Source organism: Chroicocephalus ridibundus, chromosome 2 (genome assembly GCF_963924245.1).
Source record: "Chroicocephalus ridibundus chromosome 2, bChrRid1.1, whole genome shotgun sequence".
In the NCBI taxonomy this organism is placed as follows: domain Eukaryota; kingdom Metazoa; phylum Chordata; class Aves; order Charadriiformes; family Laridae; genus Chroicocephalus; species Chroicocephalus ridibundus.
Window position 1 is genome coordinate 32,425,819 of NC_086285.1, and position 16,860 is coordinate 32,442,678.

The 16,860-nt window shown below is 37.5% G+C and overlaps 1 protein-coding gene across 1 annotated transcript in view; it reads right to left on the reverse strand.

Moving 5' to 3' along the window:
- Window positions 1-3,645: 3,645 nt before the first annotated feature.
- MEOX2 (mesenchyme homeobox 2) overlaps window positions 3,646-16,860 on the reverse strand; it is a 52,767-nt gene continuing 39,552 nt past the window's right edge. The window contains exon 3 of the mRNA XM_063324942.1: window positions 3,646-4,925. Coding sequence (XP_063181012.1) covers window positions 4,701-4,925 — 225 coding nt within the window. The 3' untranslated portion in view covers window positions 3,646-4,700. The remainder of the gene's footprint in view (window positions 4,926-16,860) is intronic.

Below are 16,860 nucleotides of genomic sequence, written 5' to 3' on the forward strand. Positions count from 1 at the left end.
GGCTGAGAAACTTCTAATACGTTTGCAGTTTATACAGATGACTCTGATAACCTCTTGTTATGCCATATGGAGCATAACACTATGACTAACAGCCAGGGGCCTTAAATTACATTGAAATTGATTCCTACGTTGCAGCTTTCAGCCGTAAATGATGTCAAAAGACTATGGGCTTAAAATGAAAATGAATAGAAATATATAAAAGCAAATGAGCTCCAGTAAATCCTTATTAATCTGAGGTAATAATGTGCATCATCACAGCAGCCCCATGCCAGTTATTGCTGGCTGTCGGCTACATTGCCTTTTTTAAATGAATATAGACATCAGGTTGTGTACAGAATTCTCCCTTTCAATCCACACATATTACATAACGATATTAAATTACAGTACATAATTGGTTAAACATTACTCTCTAAAATTTCTTGAATCTTGTAGCTGATCTTAAATACTGCATGTACTCTATTAAATACAAGCTCACCCAAGAGACATAAGTTGACTGAAGCCAGGAAATTCTAAATGAAGGCTCAAGCTGACATTTTGTCCCTAACTTATATAACTATGTTTCCTCATAGCTACTAAGGGTGCACGTCCTGATGGTGTTTCTTTCTTTATTTGTACAAATAATATTATTGCAGCAGTCAGAGCCTTCATTTAGGAAAGCAGCACACATAAACTACCTTGAAACTTGGCCTGTGGTGAAAAGACAGAAGTATAGAGTCCCTCCTTCTTGTGCTCCCTTTTTGACTATTTTTTGATCTGATGAAAAGAAAAGAAAGTGAAGAAAAGATAAGCATTTAATGAAATTCCCAAACTACTTTCAATTTGTGATTTAATAAGTTCAGCCAACTTGTAATGATGTTATTTTAACCACAGCTCTTGAACTGCTATTATCAAAATAAATCTGAAAACAATGAAGCCATAGTAAACAAAAACACAAAATAAAAAAATCAACAGCCAGGAAGAGAAAGAAACCCTGAAAATAATATATAGCCTTGTACTACAGAGGTAGAAAAGAAAGAATTCTGATCATCCATCATGTAGAAAATTTTTACAATCAATTATATTTTCCGTGTATGTTTCCTAAGAGTACACATTTCTACGTCAAGCTCAGTAATATGCTAACAACAGAACATCAAAGAGAGGTGGACTCTGGGCAGATAGAATATCTAAATTTCTGTAACTCAAAAAATACATCATTAGTCCTCAGAAGCAGGATTCATTGACAATAGGATATAAAAGCTACTACCCACTATTTAATATCAGGAAGTAATAGAGATAAATAAACCAAACTAGGTTTCATCGCATTTCATTCTACCATCAAGTGCCTGCACAACTTTGGGCAAATCACAATCCTGGGGCTTGATTTTGTCCATCTGTTAAATGGTATACTCTTAGCTATACTGCATGGCTGGATTGGTAGAACCCTCTCTTAGTCTGCAGGCAAATATAAGCCAATGAAGATAAAACCAGACTTCAAGTTATAGTTCAAAAGCTTTCATCCATAGCTGTTTTCATCAACAAAACTATGCTAAAACTTTGACACGAATTCATAAGATGTTACAGCAGATGATTAATCCCGGGATCTTGCATAAGACAGCTATTGAGTACTTGGGGTATTCAGACCAAGATGAGACATCATCTGATTTGATGAGTCCTGAGCAGACCCACCAACCCATAAATTGGAGTTAAAGCACAGGGCGTTCATTGCTGCTACGTGTGGCTTGAATACGAGCTAGCTGAAATCTGGAAGAAGCATGGCTGTATTTCTCTGGGGCTGCGCTGTAAGTAAATTCCTTCAAGACTGGTAGGAAGCTCATCGTAGCTTTAACCTCTGCCAGCGTGGGGTCTCTGCACCATGTTGCACTTACCAATGGTGTACCCACAACCAGTTGTTTAAAGCCACCAGAGGTCTTTAAGTAGTCTGAGAGGTTACTGCATAGAGCCAGCACCTTAGAGCCAAATTCAAATTCGGAGCTGCTTTTAAGGAGCCGGAGATGATCTGTTTTATTGGACCTTTTTTTTTGGTGGAATGTAAAGTTACATAAATTGGTCCTTTGTTTGAAGGTTCATTCAAGTATCTGAACAAAAATTCTCCTAGCACCGTAAATCCATTTCCAAATGTTTCTCTCTCGTCAACCTGTGCTTTAAGTCTCAACAGATTCAGTTAAAACTAGGAAAATGGGAAAAGATTATCTTTCTCAACAGGAAAAAATTCTTCCTGGTAATGAGATTATTATGGTTCACAGATTGCAGTCATCACACATATTGGCTGCTCCCCCACTGCAAGTATCCCAGTCAAATCACGGTGCTGCTAATACACCTCTCAAAGTGCCTTGGGCTAGGAACACATTGCTGGTGCATTTCAGGTGATGTCAATAAAGCACTTCCATTTGTTCTGTAAAATGTCAGCTCAAAGTTGTCTGATCCCTTTTCAGATTCAGTCTTGAACTTTATATGAAAGACAGCAACAAACAATTCTGCAAATCTGAAAAGGCATTTTTGGCAAATAGAGTATTTGAAAGACAAAAATCTTTTCTCTCCTCTTTACTAGCAAAAATGTCACATTATATTTGACTTTCTGTTGTTAAAAGGCCTTATTTGAAAATTCAAGATGCCTTTTTTCAGCTTTTCATCCTGATTTTTCATTTTGAAATTTAGCTATATTTCATTTAAGAGGGAGAAAACACAGCCAAGAATAAAAAGCTTTAGTCTGAGTCACTGTTTTTTTTCCCTGTTTTGATAGTCACCACCATTCCCCCAAAAATCTTTCCCATCTAGCCATGAAATCAAAAATACCAAGCATTCACAAGTAGTTTGCTTATTTCTCTATCCTACCCCTTTTCTCAGCAATTTTCTATGACAAAGGCATTTGAAAAAGAACTAAGAAACAAACACAAAACTCCTTAACTGCTGGAATCAATAAAAGGCTCTGAAGTCTTTAAAGAAATCAATTACCCATTGCTTGGATATTTTAAACTAAAATGATCGTGACAACAATTAGCGTGCAAGAAAGATCAAACCTACAATGGAAAGGATTTGGAAAACAGACACAGAGTTCTTGATCGCATTTAACTTTCATGATGCCCTACTGCTCCACAGAGCAGAGCTTCAGGGAACGCTTGCAAGCTTTTATGAGGACAGGCACATTTCTTACTCGCTTTCTTTCACGCAGCTCCTTCTATCATACTACCCAGTCAATTAAGCTCCAAAGTTTTTGAGGGTCTTTTCTTTTTTTCTCCTGAACAGCTTATTGAACAAAGGCATAATATAAGTATGCATCCCTCCCTGATATTTATTCCCTTTCATCCATTTCAACAAAATAACCCTTTATATTTGCTCCAAATCTGGAAAAATGGTTGAACAGGCTCATGTTGTTTTTGGCTGAAGACACCATTAGCTGCTAGATGCCTTTTTCCTGCTAAAGGAAAGAGTTTCCCAAATGGATCAAGGTAGAAGGTTTATCCAAGATTAAAAGCCTAAATTTGAAAACATAGCTTTGTGTTGTCCCCAGGCAGACTGAAAGTTCTGAAAGACCCGAAAAAGGCAGAGCTGCTTAGCACTTTTACAAAAATCACTTTCGAGTTTCCTATGAAATCACTGTAGAGAGACCGGAATTATTTAAAAAGGATTATTTATTAAACATATTTCTTTACAAAGTACAATCAATGGTTTGCATTAAATTTTGGTTTTGGTGTTTGCCTGTATGTACAAAAAAGCTTATAACAGAAAACGTGTCTTGTTTTTACACATGGGACACAATACTGAGTTACCTTCATATTTTGATTTCTACCAACAAAAGCAGTTGACAATAACTTTCAGTTTATCTATCTGCTGGTTTTTTTAAACTGAAGATGAAGCAACAACATTTCTGCAGAGTGTCAGTATTTATCAATGTACTCAATTATGACAAAGTAGAAATGAATAATCCTTTGGGAAGTTTCCACCGAGCATGAGTGGAACATGACATTTTTTGGCAGGTTACTGGACTATCCTTATGATCCTAAAAGTCATTTTTTGCAGTTATAAGATAAGAAGAATTGAGGAGCTAGGTAAGTTTAATAATACCCTATTAGCAGCAGTTGATAGTAAATGCAACATAAGGTTTGTTTTGTCTGTCATACAAGGACGTGTCCTAGCAGACACTATTGTATTGTTCTCTACTTGAACAAAAGTATCTGCATGTATTGTATGTCTTTGGAAAAACAAAACAAAAATAAAGAGACAAAAAGCCATTTATTGTCATGAGTGACTATTGCCATCAGCTAATATGAATGCATTGCTAAAATTAGTGAAGACAGGAAAATGCTGTAAGGTAAATATATACAGAGTTAAAATACATTTCTTATCCACTAGATAGTGATTTTGTGGCACTGTGGTTTTCAGAATATAACATCTGTTGAGAGCAATGTAATTTTCAGTGCAAGCTAAAGCAAAAATACCTGCGCTGTCATAAACATGACAAACAAATCTGGAATGTTCAAAGTAAGTTCGTCTTCCACTTCTCCACTCTTGAGGCACCTTTAAGACATGGCACTTACTGTAAACCATCTAAAAATCAAGAAAAGCAGACACAATAAGCCTGAATTTTCCGTAACAACTTTAAAAATCACTGCCAGAGTCACTTGCATACGTAAACGATGCCTGTGTAAGGCTTGCCAGCAAAGCATCTTTCCTGAGAACGGAGCTGGGACACTCTCTGTGTATCATAAGTGTGCGTGCTCAGAGCTGTGATCGCTGTCGTGGCTGTCGTCGTTCGCTAGTGAGTCCCCCGTGTGCTGGAGACCAGCTGCGCCGATGCCAGAGAGCTCGGAGGGGAGCAGCGTGCCCTTTTTCACATTCACCAGTTCCTTCTCCCGGGCTGCTGCCCCTTGCTGGCCCCCTTTTACCCGCTTCCACTTCATTCGTCTGTTCTGGAACCAAACTTTTACCTTCGTGGAAGAAAGAAAAAACAAGAAAATAAAGATGGGGTCACTGAAGGTAATTAATAACAATCTTTCTAGCTGTAGCACGGCACTTGAGTTTTTTCTTTTTTTTTTTTTTTAATGTGCAACACACTGCCTTTCTGTATGGTAAAAAGCTTAGCAAGCCTTCCCTGAGGAGCAGGCGATCCAGTTTTGGATAGGATGTGAACCCTGGGGATGTGAGGATAACGACTGCAAAGGAGGGAACGGGGTTACTGCAAGAAGGCAGCGGGGCCCTCTGCAGCAGTTAGCTCCACAGGGAGATCTCAGAAAACATCAAAACTTCACATACTCTTGAAAAATGTATTAACGTCGTTTCACAGGCAGAGAAAGAGAGGCAAAATGGTACCCATCAAGGGACTGCGCAGAAGAACCTACATCTCATGTAACAGAGAGGGCGGTCTGCTGGCAGGGACCCATGCTGCTGCCCCTCGTGCTTGTACTGCTATTAATTACCCTTCAAAGAAGGGTAGTTACTTCGAAAGGAACTTCTATTGAAACGTTTGCGTTGCTTTCTGCCTTTGTTTCTGTAAACTGGTGGTAAGTTTCAGGTGGGGCATTTTAAAAGCTCTTTTATTTTTTCTTTTTTTTTGGACTTGTTGAAGTATCTGAAAGAGCATTTCTTGCTGTCAAAATTTACAACTTCCCTGTCTATTTCGCAAATATATTTAAATGATTCTAATTGACTGATCCTCAATTCTACTACATTTAGCCATAGACCCTGCTCAAATAAATACCCGCAAAGCCAGAGGGCAAGACAGTTATAAATTGTAGTCAAAATGAGCAAATAATTTCAGATGAGAATGGAAAAGAAATTCATAGCATGAAAGATTAAAAATGTATCTGTATTTAAGTCACATTAAACCCCAAGATTTCACTCCAGCTGAAACTCATTTCCCCTCCTCCTCTTCTCTGTATAGAAATATATGGGGGGGGGGGGGAAGTAAACCTAAATTATTTGCACAGTTCTAAAGTACCAGCACTGCAAACCACAAGGACTTTTTTTCAATAGCCAAAAGAAAAGAAAAGAAAAAAAGATGTTTGTAGCATCTGTCAGATATATTAGACCAGATTAAAGGCTGATTTCAAATCAACTTAAAATATTGTCACCGAAAACAGTATGAATAGAAGATTGTTGGGTTTGATCCATTTAGAGTTAATGTTGCTAAAGAAAATCTCGTGCGTGTGGCTCTGTGCAGCTCTTCACATGAAGGTTCCACAGAAAAATAAACAATGTCTGCAACTTTTCACTTGGAAAGAAAGCAAGAAAGCTTGCAATGTCGGTGTGTCCTCTGCTGCGTTTAGCAGAATGTGTTTCAGAGTTTTAAAAGAAACAGCAAGGAACAGGCACAGCAGGACATATTGTACAACATGAGTAATAGAGCCACAAAAATGCTGTTTTGCTGAATCTGTCTTATACATCCAGGAAGCATTGCAGCGTTTAACCTTTACTATCACTTTGAATTTTACATTAAAATTTTACTACAACTGAACTGATAGTTAACGTCACTCTCTGTACGTACGTATGTGGGAAGGAAGAGAGGTATATTTATTTTTTTATACTCTATATTCCTGTTAAAACCAGTGCGAGCTGTTAAAGCCAATCACTTGGGAACAGACCAAAATAATTCCAGGTTAGTTAAAAGCACAAAAGCTCAAAGCACAGCACATCCTTTCCTTTAGTCAACTCATCAGAGCCAAAGAATTTGGCTTGTAAAGTGAAATGAGTGTAAAGGGGAAGGTATTTATTACTGGCTGCTGTGATGTTGGGAATTACCATACTTGGGTCACGTATCAGAGGTGACCACGGAAAGAGGGTCTTCAAAAGGGTGCAGCATTGGCGGCTTTCGGGGGAAGTTAAGATGTCTTTTTGTTTATTTTTGGCTTTTTAAGACAATGAAGTTTCTCTTGTAAAAGACACTACCATACTGGTGCCAGACAGTGCAACAGATGCAACTGCAGTCATAATCTAAACATAAAAAATAATGGACTTTGGATTCAGCCCAGTACCGCAGAATATTATCACTCTTCTTCTGAAATAAGGGATCAGAGAACTTTATTTGATAAGAAAAAATGATAGGCTTGGAGTGTTGTTTAAAAGATCTAAGCAGTTCTCTGGATATCTTTACATCCTTGAAAATTCAAGGAATAAGTCACAGCGTTGAAAGCCTAAACCGAAATAATAATGTATACAAAAAGTGGTTTCAAGAAAAATAACAGCGATGCATTTGAAGCAAAAACGTCAACGCACAACCTGGATTCTACCCACTTTAAATTACTGGAACAGGAGAAATCCAGGCAAACCACCTTTCAGATGCATCCCTGTCATTTTTGGATACTTGAGAAACCGAAGCTAATGCCACCACAGTCATTGTCAGAAACTGCTCTGGCGGGGACAGAGGTGAGCGGGATGATTGCTGCCTGCCCCCTGACGCAGGTGCTCAGTTCTGTTCTCCTCTCACAGACAGGGCTGAACTCTCACATCTGCTCCCTTGAGTTTTTTGACTCCAATTTAATAAACTATTCTTTTTTTTGTTTTCCATTTTTTCTCACAATATTTTGTTGCTGCTACTTTTTCCACAGTCGAGAGCAGTCCCTCTCCTTGAGCAGGAGCAGGAGAACAGAGCGGCTCCAGCGTCCAGGTAACGAATAGCCGAGGACAGGCTGGGGAGCACCTCTTCATTCAGATCACCTACCCTCAGACTAGCTCATCCGACCATGCCCTGAAATGCCTGCACCAGAGATGAGTCTAGGTCAGCGTCTGTATAATTGCTTTAAATCAATTAAAGGACAATGATTTCCCTCTTCAAGAATAAGCACCAGATACATTTATAAATTCCTCAGAGGATCCAGCACGCAACGCTATGTCTGCACATGACCCACTGTCTGGGAAACGCAGCATTTAAGGAAAGCAGGGCTAAAGGCACTCCAGCTACCTTTGCATGCACTCTCTTGAGCGTAGGGAGAAGAGCCTAACCCTGGCACTCCCACAGGAGAATGTACACTGCTGACCGGCTTATAGCCTGTCACGCTTCCCATAAAGAGAAAATAGCAGCAGTTTTAAAAAAGGTAAAAAAAAAAAAAAGCTTTAGGCTTTTTTATTAATGACTTCAAATAATCTGCATCTGATTTTCTTAGAGAATATCAAATAAGGAATTTCTTTATCTGGTATGTCAAACATTCTTTTCAAAAGCTAGAAATCGGTTATAGTAAAGTTTATTATTGAAAATTTTATGCATTTATTTTGATGTAATTTGGTGCACCAGTGTACAGAGGGACCCTAATATGAGGGAATATGTGAGGTATTTTTTATATATATTTATTTATGTCCTCCATTATAAAGTACTGAAACCCACTTTTGACCTGATCCAAAGTACACTATGTCAGTGTGAGTTTTTCCATCGAGTTCAATGGACTCTTGATGAAGTCTTTAAAGCTCATGTGCTAATAATATGAGACAGGTCCTTCACTTGTTATTTCCTCTAGAGATCAAATTCAGATACTGGAATTCTGAACTTCCTTTGGAGCTGAAGAGTCAATTATGGAGGGTATAGTTGTTACTGATATGTGATCCAGCTATATTTTAGTAATGGGAAGGAAGTGAAGCAAACTTTGTGCAAAGCACTTTAGAGTGACAGTTTATCTGGATTCATGGAAAACTCTGCTGTTCAAATGCACCACTCATTTGAAGCTTAGAGGTGTTGCACAAAACACACATCAGAACAAAACACCCCGAGAAACAAAAAGGAGAAAGGAGAAAGAAAGAGGAGAGCGAATGAAAGAAAGCAAGAAAGACAGAGAAAGAGCAAGAGTGAAAGGAGAGAATGACTCAAAGAAAAATACAGAAAAAATTAAAAAAAAAATAAAGGAGAGAGCAAAAGCCCTTATTGAAGTGAACTTGAAAAACTCTTGAACTATTTTCCAGTGAAAGAAATAGCTTGTGCCAGTTACAACTTTTGCAAAAACTATATCCTTTTAAAGTAAAGATCTACTATGACAAACTTGATACCATAGGTTCTATGAGCGTTTTTTTAAGCTGTTTTTCAAGTCTAAGTTAGCTCAGGCAAGAGCTGAGAGTGCTCACCACCTCCCAGAATCAGGTCCTGATTGCCCATTATTTATTAAAATGCACTCCCTCTTCTCCACCCTCTGACTAGCCCAACTTTAATGTGTAGAGCAAGCATATGTATGTACGGAAAACAAAGGAAGTGGAGGGAAATGAACTCTATTAAAGATGATGGTAGCATTAACAGCTGTTTCTAAATCAGCACTTATGAGCCAGTCTATTGAGCACATCTGCTTACTGGCACGAAAGCACAGTTTCTTTTCCCTTAGTCAACAAGTTGTTTAGCATCTGCATCTCCACATCTGATGATTAGACTGTTACTTAAGATACGAGTAAATGATTTCACATTGAGCATCTCCTGATGTACAAGAGAAATGTTTTTGCTGTGACCCATTTGTTTTAAGGTCTACTCTGTAGGAATCACGGGAGGACATTCAAAACAAGGGGGTTGACATTGTTAGCATCTGCGCTATTAAAGTGATCATTATATACTTATGATATATAAGTCCTTAGTAGGCTTAAGGGCCACATTATGCGCTGTCTTGCATGTATATCTTTAATACAACTTCATGGTGTGGACATCAACGCATCATTTTAATTTCAAATTGGAAAATCACCTAAACTTCTGATTTAATACTCCTTCTTCAATAGAGACCTTCAGTCACATTAACTTTAAGAATAGTTGACTTCTATCATGCTCTGTAGAATGCAGATACTTCCTTTTGACATGGGATTTTAGCATTCTGTACTTAGAGAGAAAAACTAAACAGATACCTTCTAGAATTAATGAGTATTTCTTAATAAAGACATTCTTGTCTGAAAAATGAAAGCATGACTGAATCCAAAATACCTTAATTACACCGTCTGCTGTCTTTCTTCTTTTAAGAAAAAAGGTCTTTAAAAATGCTTCTCTTCAAAAAAGCTCTTTTCTGAAATGAAAGATTCTTTCCTAAAATTAGGTTTTCTATTCCAGATTTTAATGGCATGAGTCCCAAACGAGATTAAAATTCGAGGCCCGATATCTTGCAAACCTTAAAAATTAGAAACAAGAGCACCGTGCCAGTTGAAACTGTTATTTTGCTATAAGGGATGCATATTTCTAAGTATGAGTCTTTGAAGTTAGCATTCCAAATTCCATGTTTTATTATACCTAAATGATGTGTCAGGAAGACATCACCAAGCCTTTTAAGCATTCTGCCCCTGGTCAGCCATTGTCCATTTTCTTTTATCATTATTTTTTTAATCTGCCAATTTACTTTCCTCTAATGCAGACAAACATATGGATAACAAAAAATAACCCAGAGTTTTCAAAATTAAAAAAAAAATGAAAAGTTTACATCTCAACTTTCTTTGGCTCTGAAAACGTTCTTGTTATTTTTAGATAGTACACTTACGCTGCCAAGTTTTAAAGAAAGTCAAACTCCTGAACTTTACAGAAATCACTGGTGTTATACAGCTGAAACGTACCTTTTTCACATATATATAGTATTTTCATGATAATTTATTCAACAAGATTATAAAAGCAAATGGGAATATAAAACCAGAAAAGTTTATTTTCCTATTATAGACTGTGAATAAATATAAGGATTGGAAGAATCAAATCTATTAGTTTAAAATATTTACAGAAATGATAGTCAGAGTTCACTTCAGTAACTATAGATAACACGAGATTTTAAATAGTTCAGCTGGATTTCAGTCATGCTGGATACATGGGAGAGTAATTTAAGGTGGTTTTATTCAATTAAACTTAATTTTCTTCCTTATATTATTTAAAGGAATTCCAATTTCTATTCAAAAAAAACACTCTTAAAAAATCTTAAATACATATTGAGCTTAAAACCAGTTTAAATAGATCTGTGTATTAAATGTCTTCTTAGTTATTATGAAATAGTACCAAAATACCTGAATTGGAGAAAATTAACTTTTCTGTGGAAATTAATGAGTGGTACCAGAACCTTCTGATTAAAATTGCTTGTGTCACCTGCTCACTGATTTGAAGCAATCTGCTCCGTGTTAAGTTACAGGACTTTGCACTGAATGCGCGCAAGTACTTTGCAGCAGCTGTTGAGAAAAAGGGGAGGTTTTGGCAGGTGTACAAAGGACAGCTGGAGCTTTTGGCACCCAGGAAGGTGTAGGAGTGAGTTCTGGTTTTTCGTTACATAGAAGTCAGTTGAGGTTTGGGTACTGCTTAGGTGATACATTCTCCTTTCTACCTCCCACGTTTAGACAGGGATGGAATAGACATTATATTTCAGAGGAGAACAGTGATAGGAGTATTTCATTCCAGATTCAGAAGTCTTTGAAAGCACTCAGTTTACCTCCCTCTACTCCATCCAAAGAAGCGCTACCTTCTCCACCAACAATCTTCAAAATTAATTTCATGATCAAACAGCTAACCCTCCCAGCTACTGGCCGTGACAATCCTCCTGGGGTCTATGGCCGTGGAAGCCATCTCCCTGCCCAAGTAAGAAGCACCCTCATTTGTATTCACTTAAACTAGTTCCACAGTTCATGTCTTCAAATCTGGAGGGACCGTTTTACCTTCCAAAACAAGCCAGTCCTGAGTCTTTTGAAGGTAAACTAGCCTCTAAATCAACATCCATTTTTAAAGCTAGTAAGCCTCAAGAAGTTGCATCTGCTTTCAGCAGAGCCTGCCTTAGAGAAGAAACTAGGGAAACCAGAAAGAGATTCTACATTTTCCAATGCCCTCCATTAAAAAAAAAATCCTTTATTCTACATGTTCATGTGTACCTCTCTGATACCGTTTGTTTCTCACTGATTTCTTCTCTCTGTCTTTTAAAATGACCATAAACAACAAGCCTAAAAATCTCCTATCTCCTTAAAAAGGGGACAGAAGGGGATGCAGCTTTCTCCACTTGTGTCTAAGAAAGGGTAGGTGTAGGGGACAGCAGAGCCTTGCTCACTTTGTAAAAGTAGCCGTATGAGCTGCTAATATTTCTATCTATATCGCATATACTGCTTGGCACAGACGGAGGTTTCTCCCCACCCAGAACCTCATGGGGTTTCCCTGCAGGTGTAGGGTCGATTCACAACTAACAGCTTGAGGCACTTGGATCTTTGCACATGGAATTGCTTGTTCACATTCAATCAATACTGCAAAAGTAAATATACTGTTTGAAGTTTTGCCATGTACTTTTTAAAAAAGAATTATCATACAAATCAAAATGATGCACAAGTTATAATTAAGTTTGCCAGGAGCGTTCTTTCCTAAGAAAGAACAACCTGAGTTAGCACAGTAACTCTTACTGCTGGTATTTATATTGCTCGAGACAAATATAAAAGTATTAGTGAGCTTTATTTTATTAAGAGTGTTACTTTAAATAAAACAAACAATCCAAAGGATTTCAAGCCACACTGGCTCATTATTATAGTGTGTGTAGAGAGTGCTTAACACATGGAAGCTTGGAATGAGCAGCTGCCTTTCAGAGAAGATGTGACAGCACAATAAATCAGACAGATATGGTCGAGCTTGTCCTGTCAATCCATTGTTTGATTTTATTTGAAAGTATATAGGGGGGATACTGGGGAATAATTTCACCACCTAACCATAGAAATCTAACTTCCTGAAGTGGGAAACTAGTCATGTTGTGTGAGGCATGGAGAGACATTTACTCTTCCAGAGGTGGTTCAGAACAAACACCTAATTGAGGAACATTGAACTCCCTGTTTTCTCACCCGGGTGACTAAAGGGAGATACTCTTACCTTACCAGTCAAGTCTAAAAAATGCAGTGATTGGCCTGTCCTGAGCTCTGTGATGCTGAAAAGGATTTTAATGAAGTCACTTGTGATGAAGGACTGAAGTAAGCGGGTCTGGAGGAAACTTTTCTAATGGAAAACTTTATTATTCGAATAGTCACAACAATGCAGTGCTACAGTGTGGATTATGGTACTATACCAACATTGCCCAAATGCATTGAAATAATAATACTGCTTGCTTCTCTTTCTGGTAGAAAAAGGCATTACAAAGCGTCTTCCTTTGTCATTCATCCTGTGTTGGTACCACATACATGGAAGCCAACACAGATGCAAAAGCACACTTTATTTTGACAAAGTTTTGTCCTTTTCTATGCAAAATCAATGGCTTCAGGCCTTTTATAAAGGATTGGTGGCTTCTGGGTGGGTATTGGAAATTAAAGTTAAGAAGAAATAAATCTTCTCATTGCCATCAGCAGAATTTAATCTGACTAGGTGGGATTTTCCGTTTATGTTGGCAAACAGAAGCATTACATATTTGGACTGTTTATTCCTGTAACCTTAGCTAGCCTGCAGAACTGCAACATTACTCTTTTGATTAGCTCCATGCAAAAAGATCTTGCGAGGTGGAAAGATCTCCTACTCTTTCTATATTTGGCAGGACCAAGTCCATAAAAATGTCCATTTTGCCACGCCTCTGATACCCCACTGCAGCTGCTTCCTCTCCTCATCCCACAGTGAGATATTAAAAAGTTTGCACCGAACCTTCTCCAGGTTTATCTGGATGTACAAAAAAGCCAAGAATGCGCTTGTCAAGGTTACAAATATCTAGGGAGCTAAGATAGTTTTTAGTCTAACTGGCTCTTCTAAAATATAATAGAGGCCTGCCAGCTGAAAATTATTAACTGCTGGCTGAGCAGGGATTGTGAGTGCACTCTATAAGAGATGGAGCAGGAATTATATGTACCTATAGTGCTGGAATTCTTACAATACCATAATAGAGCCATCCTACCGCCAGATGTGCTTATAATGCTCTCAAAGTACACTCTTAATATCTAGGCAATTGAGGCACTTATTTCATTTCATCCTCCTGTCTTGTAACTCAGGTTTCCTTTTTAGGGAGTGATAGGATTACTTCCTTCTCCTGATCCATATGTTGTGAGGGTTTTTTTTCATTATTATTTTTGTGAAATGGCCTTCCATGAGTCATTTATGTTTGAACTGATCTTGTAAGTTGTTTCAAAAGTCAAATGGAGCCTTACTTTGATGACTGTAGAAAACTTTAATACCCTTATATAGCTTTTTAAATATGGTCAGACATATGTTTTTTTCTACAGCTTGTTTAAATGCCAGAAAGGTAATTATGAAGTGTTAGTTGGTCAGTGCCTCTTTTAAGCTGCGGCGTATGGTTGAAATTATCACTATAGTCAAGAGGAAGATAGAGCTTTCTTAAGATAATAGGCTCCGTGATTTATCTCACATCTTGGGGAATAACTGAAAGTTGTAACTTTGGGATGACCCAACAATACTTTCCCCAGATTATTTTTCGTTCTTCTGCGCTCTGAATAATATGACGCTTGTCATTTTTTAAAAACCTAGTAAAAACATTTATGCTAAACAATGCATTCCATCAGGGGTTAGGTCTGCTCTCAAACCTATTTTCTGAGCAGATACGTTAGTTCACCCAATACCTACGGCTGGTTTTTGTCATTGTGTTATCTGAAGCAAGTTTCAGTCCCCTGTGTGCAGATTTAATGTTTCGTGAGAGATCAAGAGAGCTTCCAAGACAAAGAGGTCCACAACCTGTGATGAGATTGAATTTATCGCTTGTGTGTTCACTTATTTCAAACAATCAATGCCTATCACGTACCATTTTGTGCAGCCTTTGGGGGTAAAATACTAAAGGAAAACTGTTCCAGAAATAGCAATTTTCTAAAAGTGCAACCTCACTGGAGAATGTTTTTTTGGAATTCTATCAATATATTTTAATTCAGTCATAATAATTTTAGAGAAACGACTGTTTTTGTTGCATCTGTTTAAGATGGGTATCAAATATGATCTGTTGGGACAGCTAGTAAAAGAAAGTAATAACAGTAGGACGTAAACAAGCAAGTGCTGTTATCCCACTCAAGAATAATCATTCATTCTGCTAATGATGGAAAGACAGGTCCTGAATATGAGTTCAGTCTCTTAACTGGAAAAAAAAGAAGCAGGTTCACCCTGGAGTATTTTTTTTAAGTCACTGAAGGAATACTGGTGTAAACCGAGTATGCAAGAAGAGTCAAGACTTTTGATTTACTGCATTCAGCTTCTGAAGACTCTCATACACCATGGAAATGCACACCCAGTTCCATGCCTATTTACACCATTTTTACATCACAGCAATATATTTGATTTAAAAAAGAGACAGTTCTAATTGACAACATTGGAAATTACATCATTACTTGGCTTAGTATGATTCAGAAACTGAAAAATATGTCCCCAATTTCCTCTTTGTTTTCAATTAACAGTACAGTTTTTATGCTACCATTACTTTTTCTCTCAGACCATTTTATCGTGGCAAGATACAGCACCGGACTCTATCAAGCTAAAAATCGTAACGCTTTCCTTTTCTAAGCAAGGGTGGCTTTAAGCAGGAAGGCAGGAAAGCAGGAAGGAAGGAAGGAAGGGAGTTATCTCTAGCAGCTCACTTGTCACTCTGTGATAATCTGGGGAAGCAGAGAAGAATTAGATTACATAATTAGATAGACTAATTATAATTCTGTAGAAATTATCACAGTTATCACCAGAATGCTTAGAACCAACATTATGTGACAGGTAGAAAACAGCAAGTGATCCCATGACTTATGTGAATTCTCTGCACTTGTGTAGCACAGGCTGCCTTTCCTCCCCCAGAGACAGTATTCAATGTTCATCTGTCCCTTGGCAGTGAAATGCTTTTAAGCTATTTCCTTTAGGATAGTGAACTGCCTGTGCCTATTCATCTAGTTGTACTACTCAACCTGATCTTTAAAGAAAAGAATAAAGAATTTATTCTTTATTTTTATATCATCTTATTACATTTTAACTAGAGAATAGTTAAATTCCAGGCCAAATTCACCTTTATTAAATATATGTTTTCTGAATTCAGATGACTGATTCCCATCAAATTGACCAGCAGATATCTTTTAAAATTTATTTATTGTTGCTCAGTTCCACAGCGATTCTACCTGTGTCACTGAGACAAAAATTCATTCCTCCTCCCTTTTAGTGGTCAAAATCAGGTGTGGAAGTTAATCTAATTGTCTCGGCTTACCTCAGAAGTAGAAATGAAAAAGGCACAACTTCATCAATTGTTTGATAAAAAATGTTGTGCTTTACAAATATAACAAACATATTTAAGTAACTGAAAATTACCCCAGTGGAACCTGGCAATGTGTTTAAGTCAAACAAGAGAAATTACTGGCTGCTCAGGCTGGAAGGGACAGCCACTCTCTAGAAGCCTTTGAAGAAAAAAAAAACAACAAACCTGTTTCATTTGCTTGTGTGAGTAAATGTGTGTTCATACGTATAGAAAAGGCTGGATTTTCACTGAGGCGTCTGCTTGTAGCAGGTGTTAATGAAGCTCAGGAAAACTGCAAAATTTCTCATACATAGAGTTCACAAAGCATGGTGCTATTTTGACACATTCCCTGGAATATGTCTTCATTTTACTGATTGTACCTAAAGCAGTCCCTCAATCTAATATAGATTCCTGAAGAAAGGATGGCTATCAGCGGGCAAAAAGCTTTCAATTTTAATGATAAAAATGTAGGCAATATTTCATCAGATTTTGTGTACTTGAATACTTGGTATTCTAAATGTCTTTCCTGAAACACATTTTTTAAAAGTGTATGTTGATATAATTATTATTTGAAATGTGACTTGACTATCTATTTAGTGTGTTGGGATGAGATCCTGAAACACTTCAGTACATGCTTAACATGAATATTTCCATTAGAAATCAATGTGACAACATGCATGATGAAACTTGAGCACGTGCAGAATTGTTTCCCCGACCAGGGTTTGGGGAGCAGGAAACCAATAACAGTGATAAGAAATTCCATCGTCTCCTCTGCTTTCACAGCACAGGGTAAGATAAA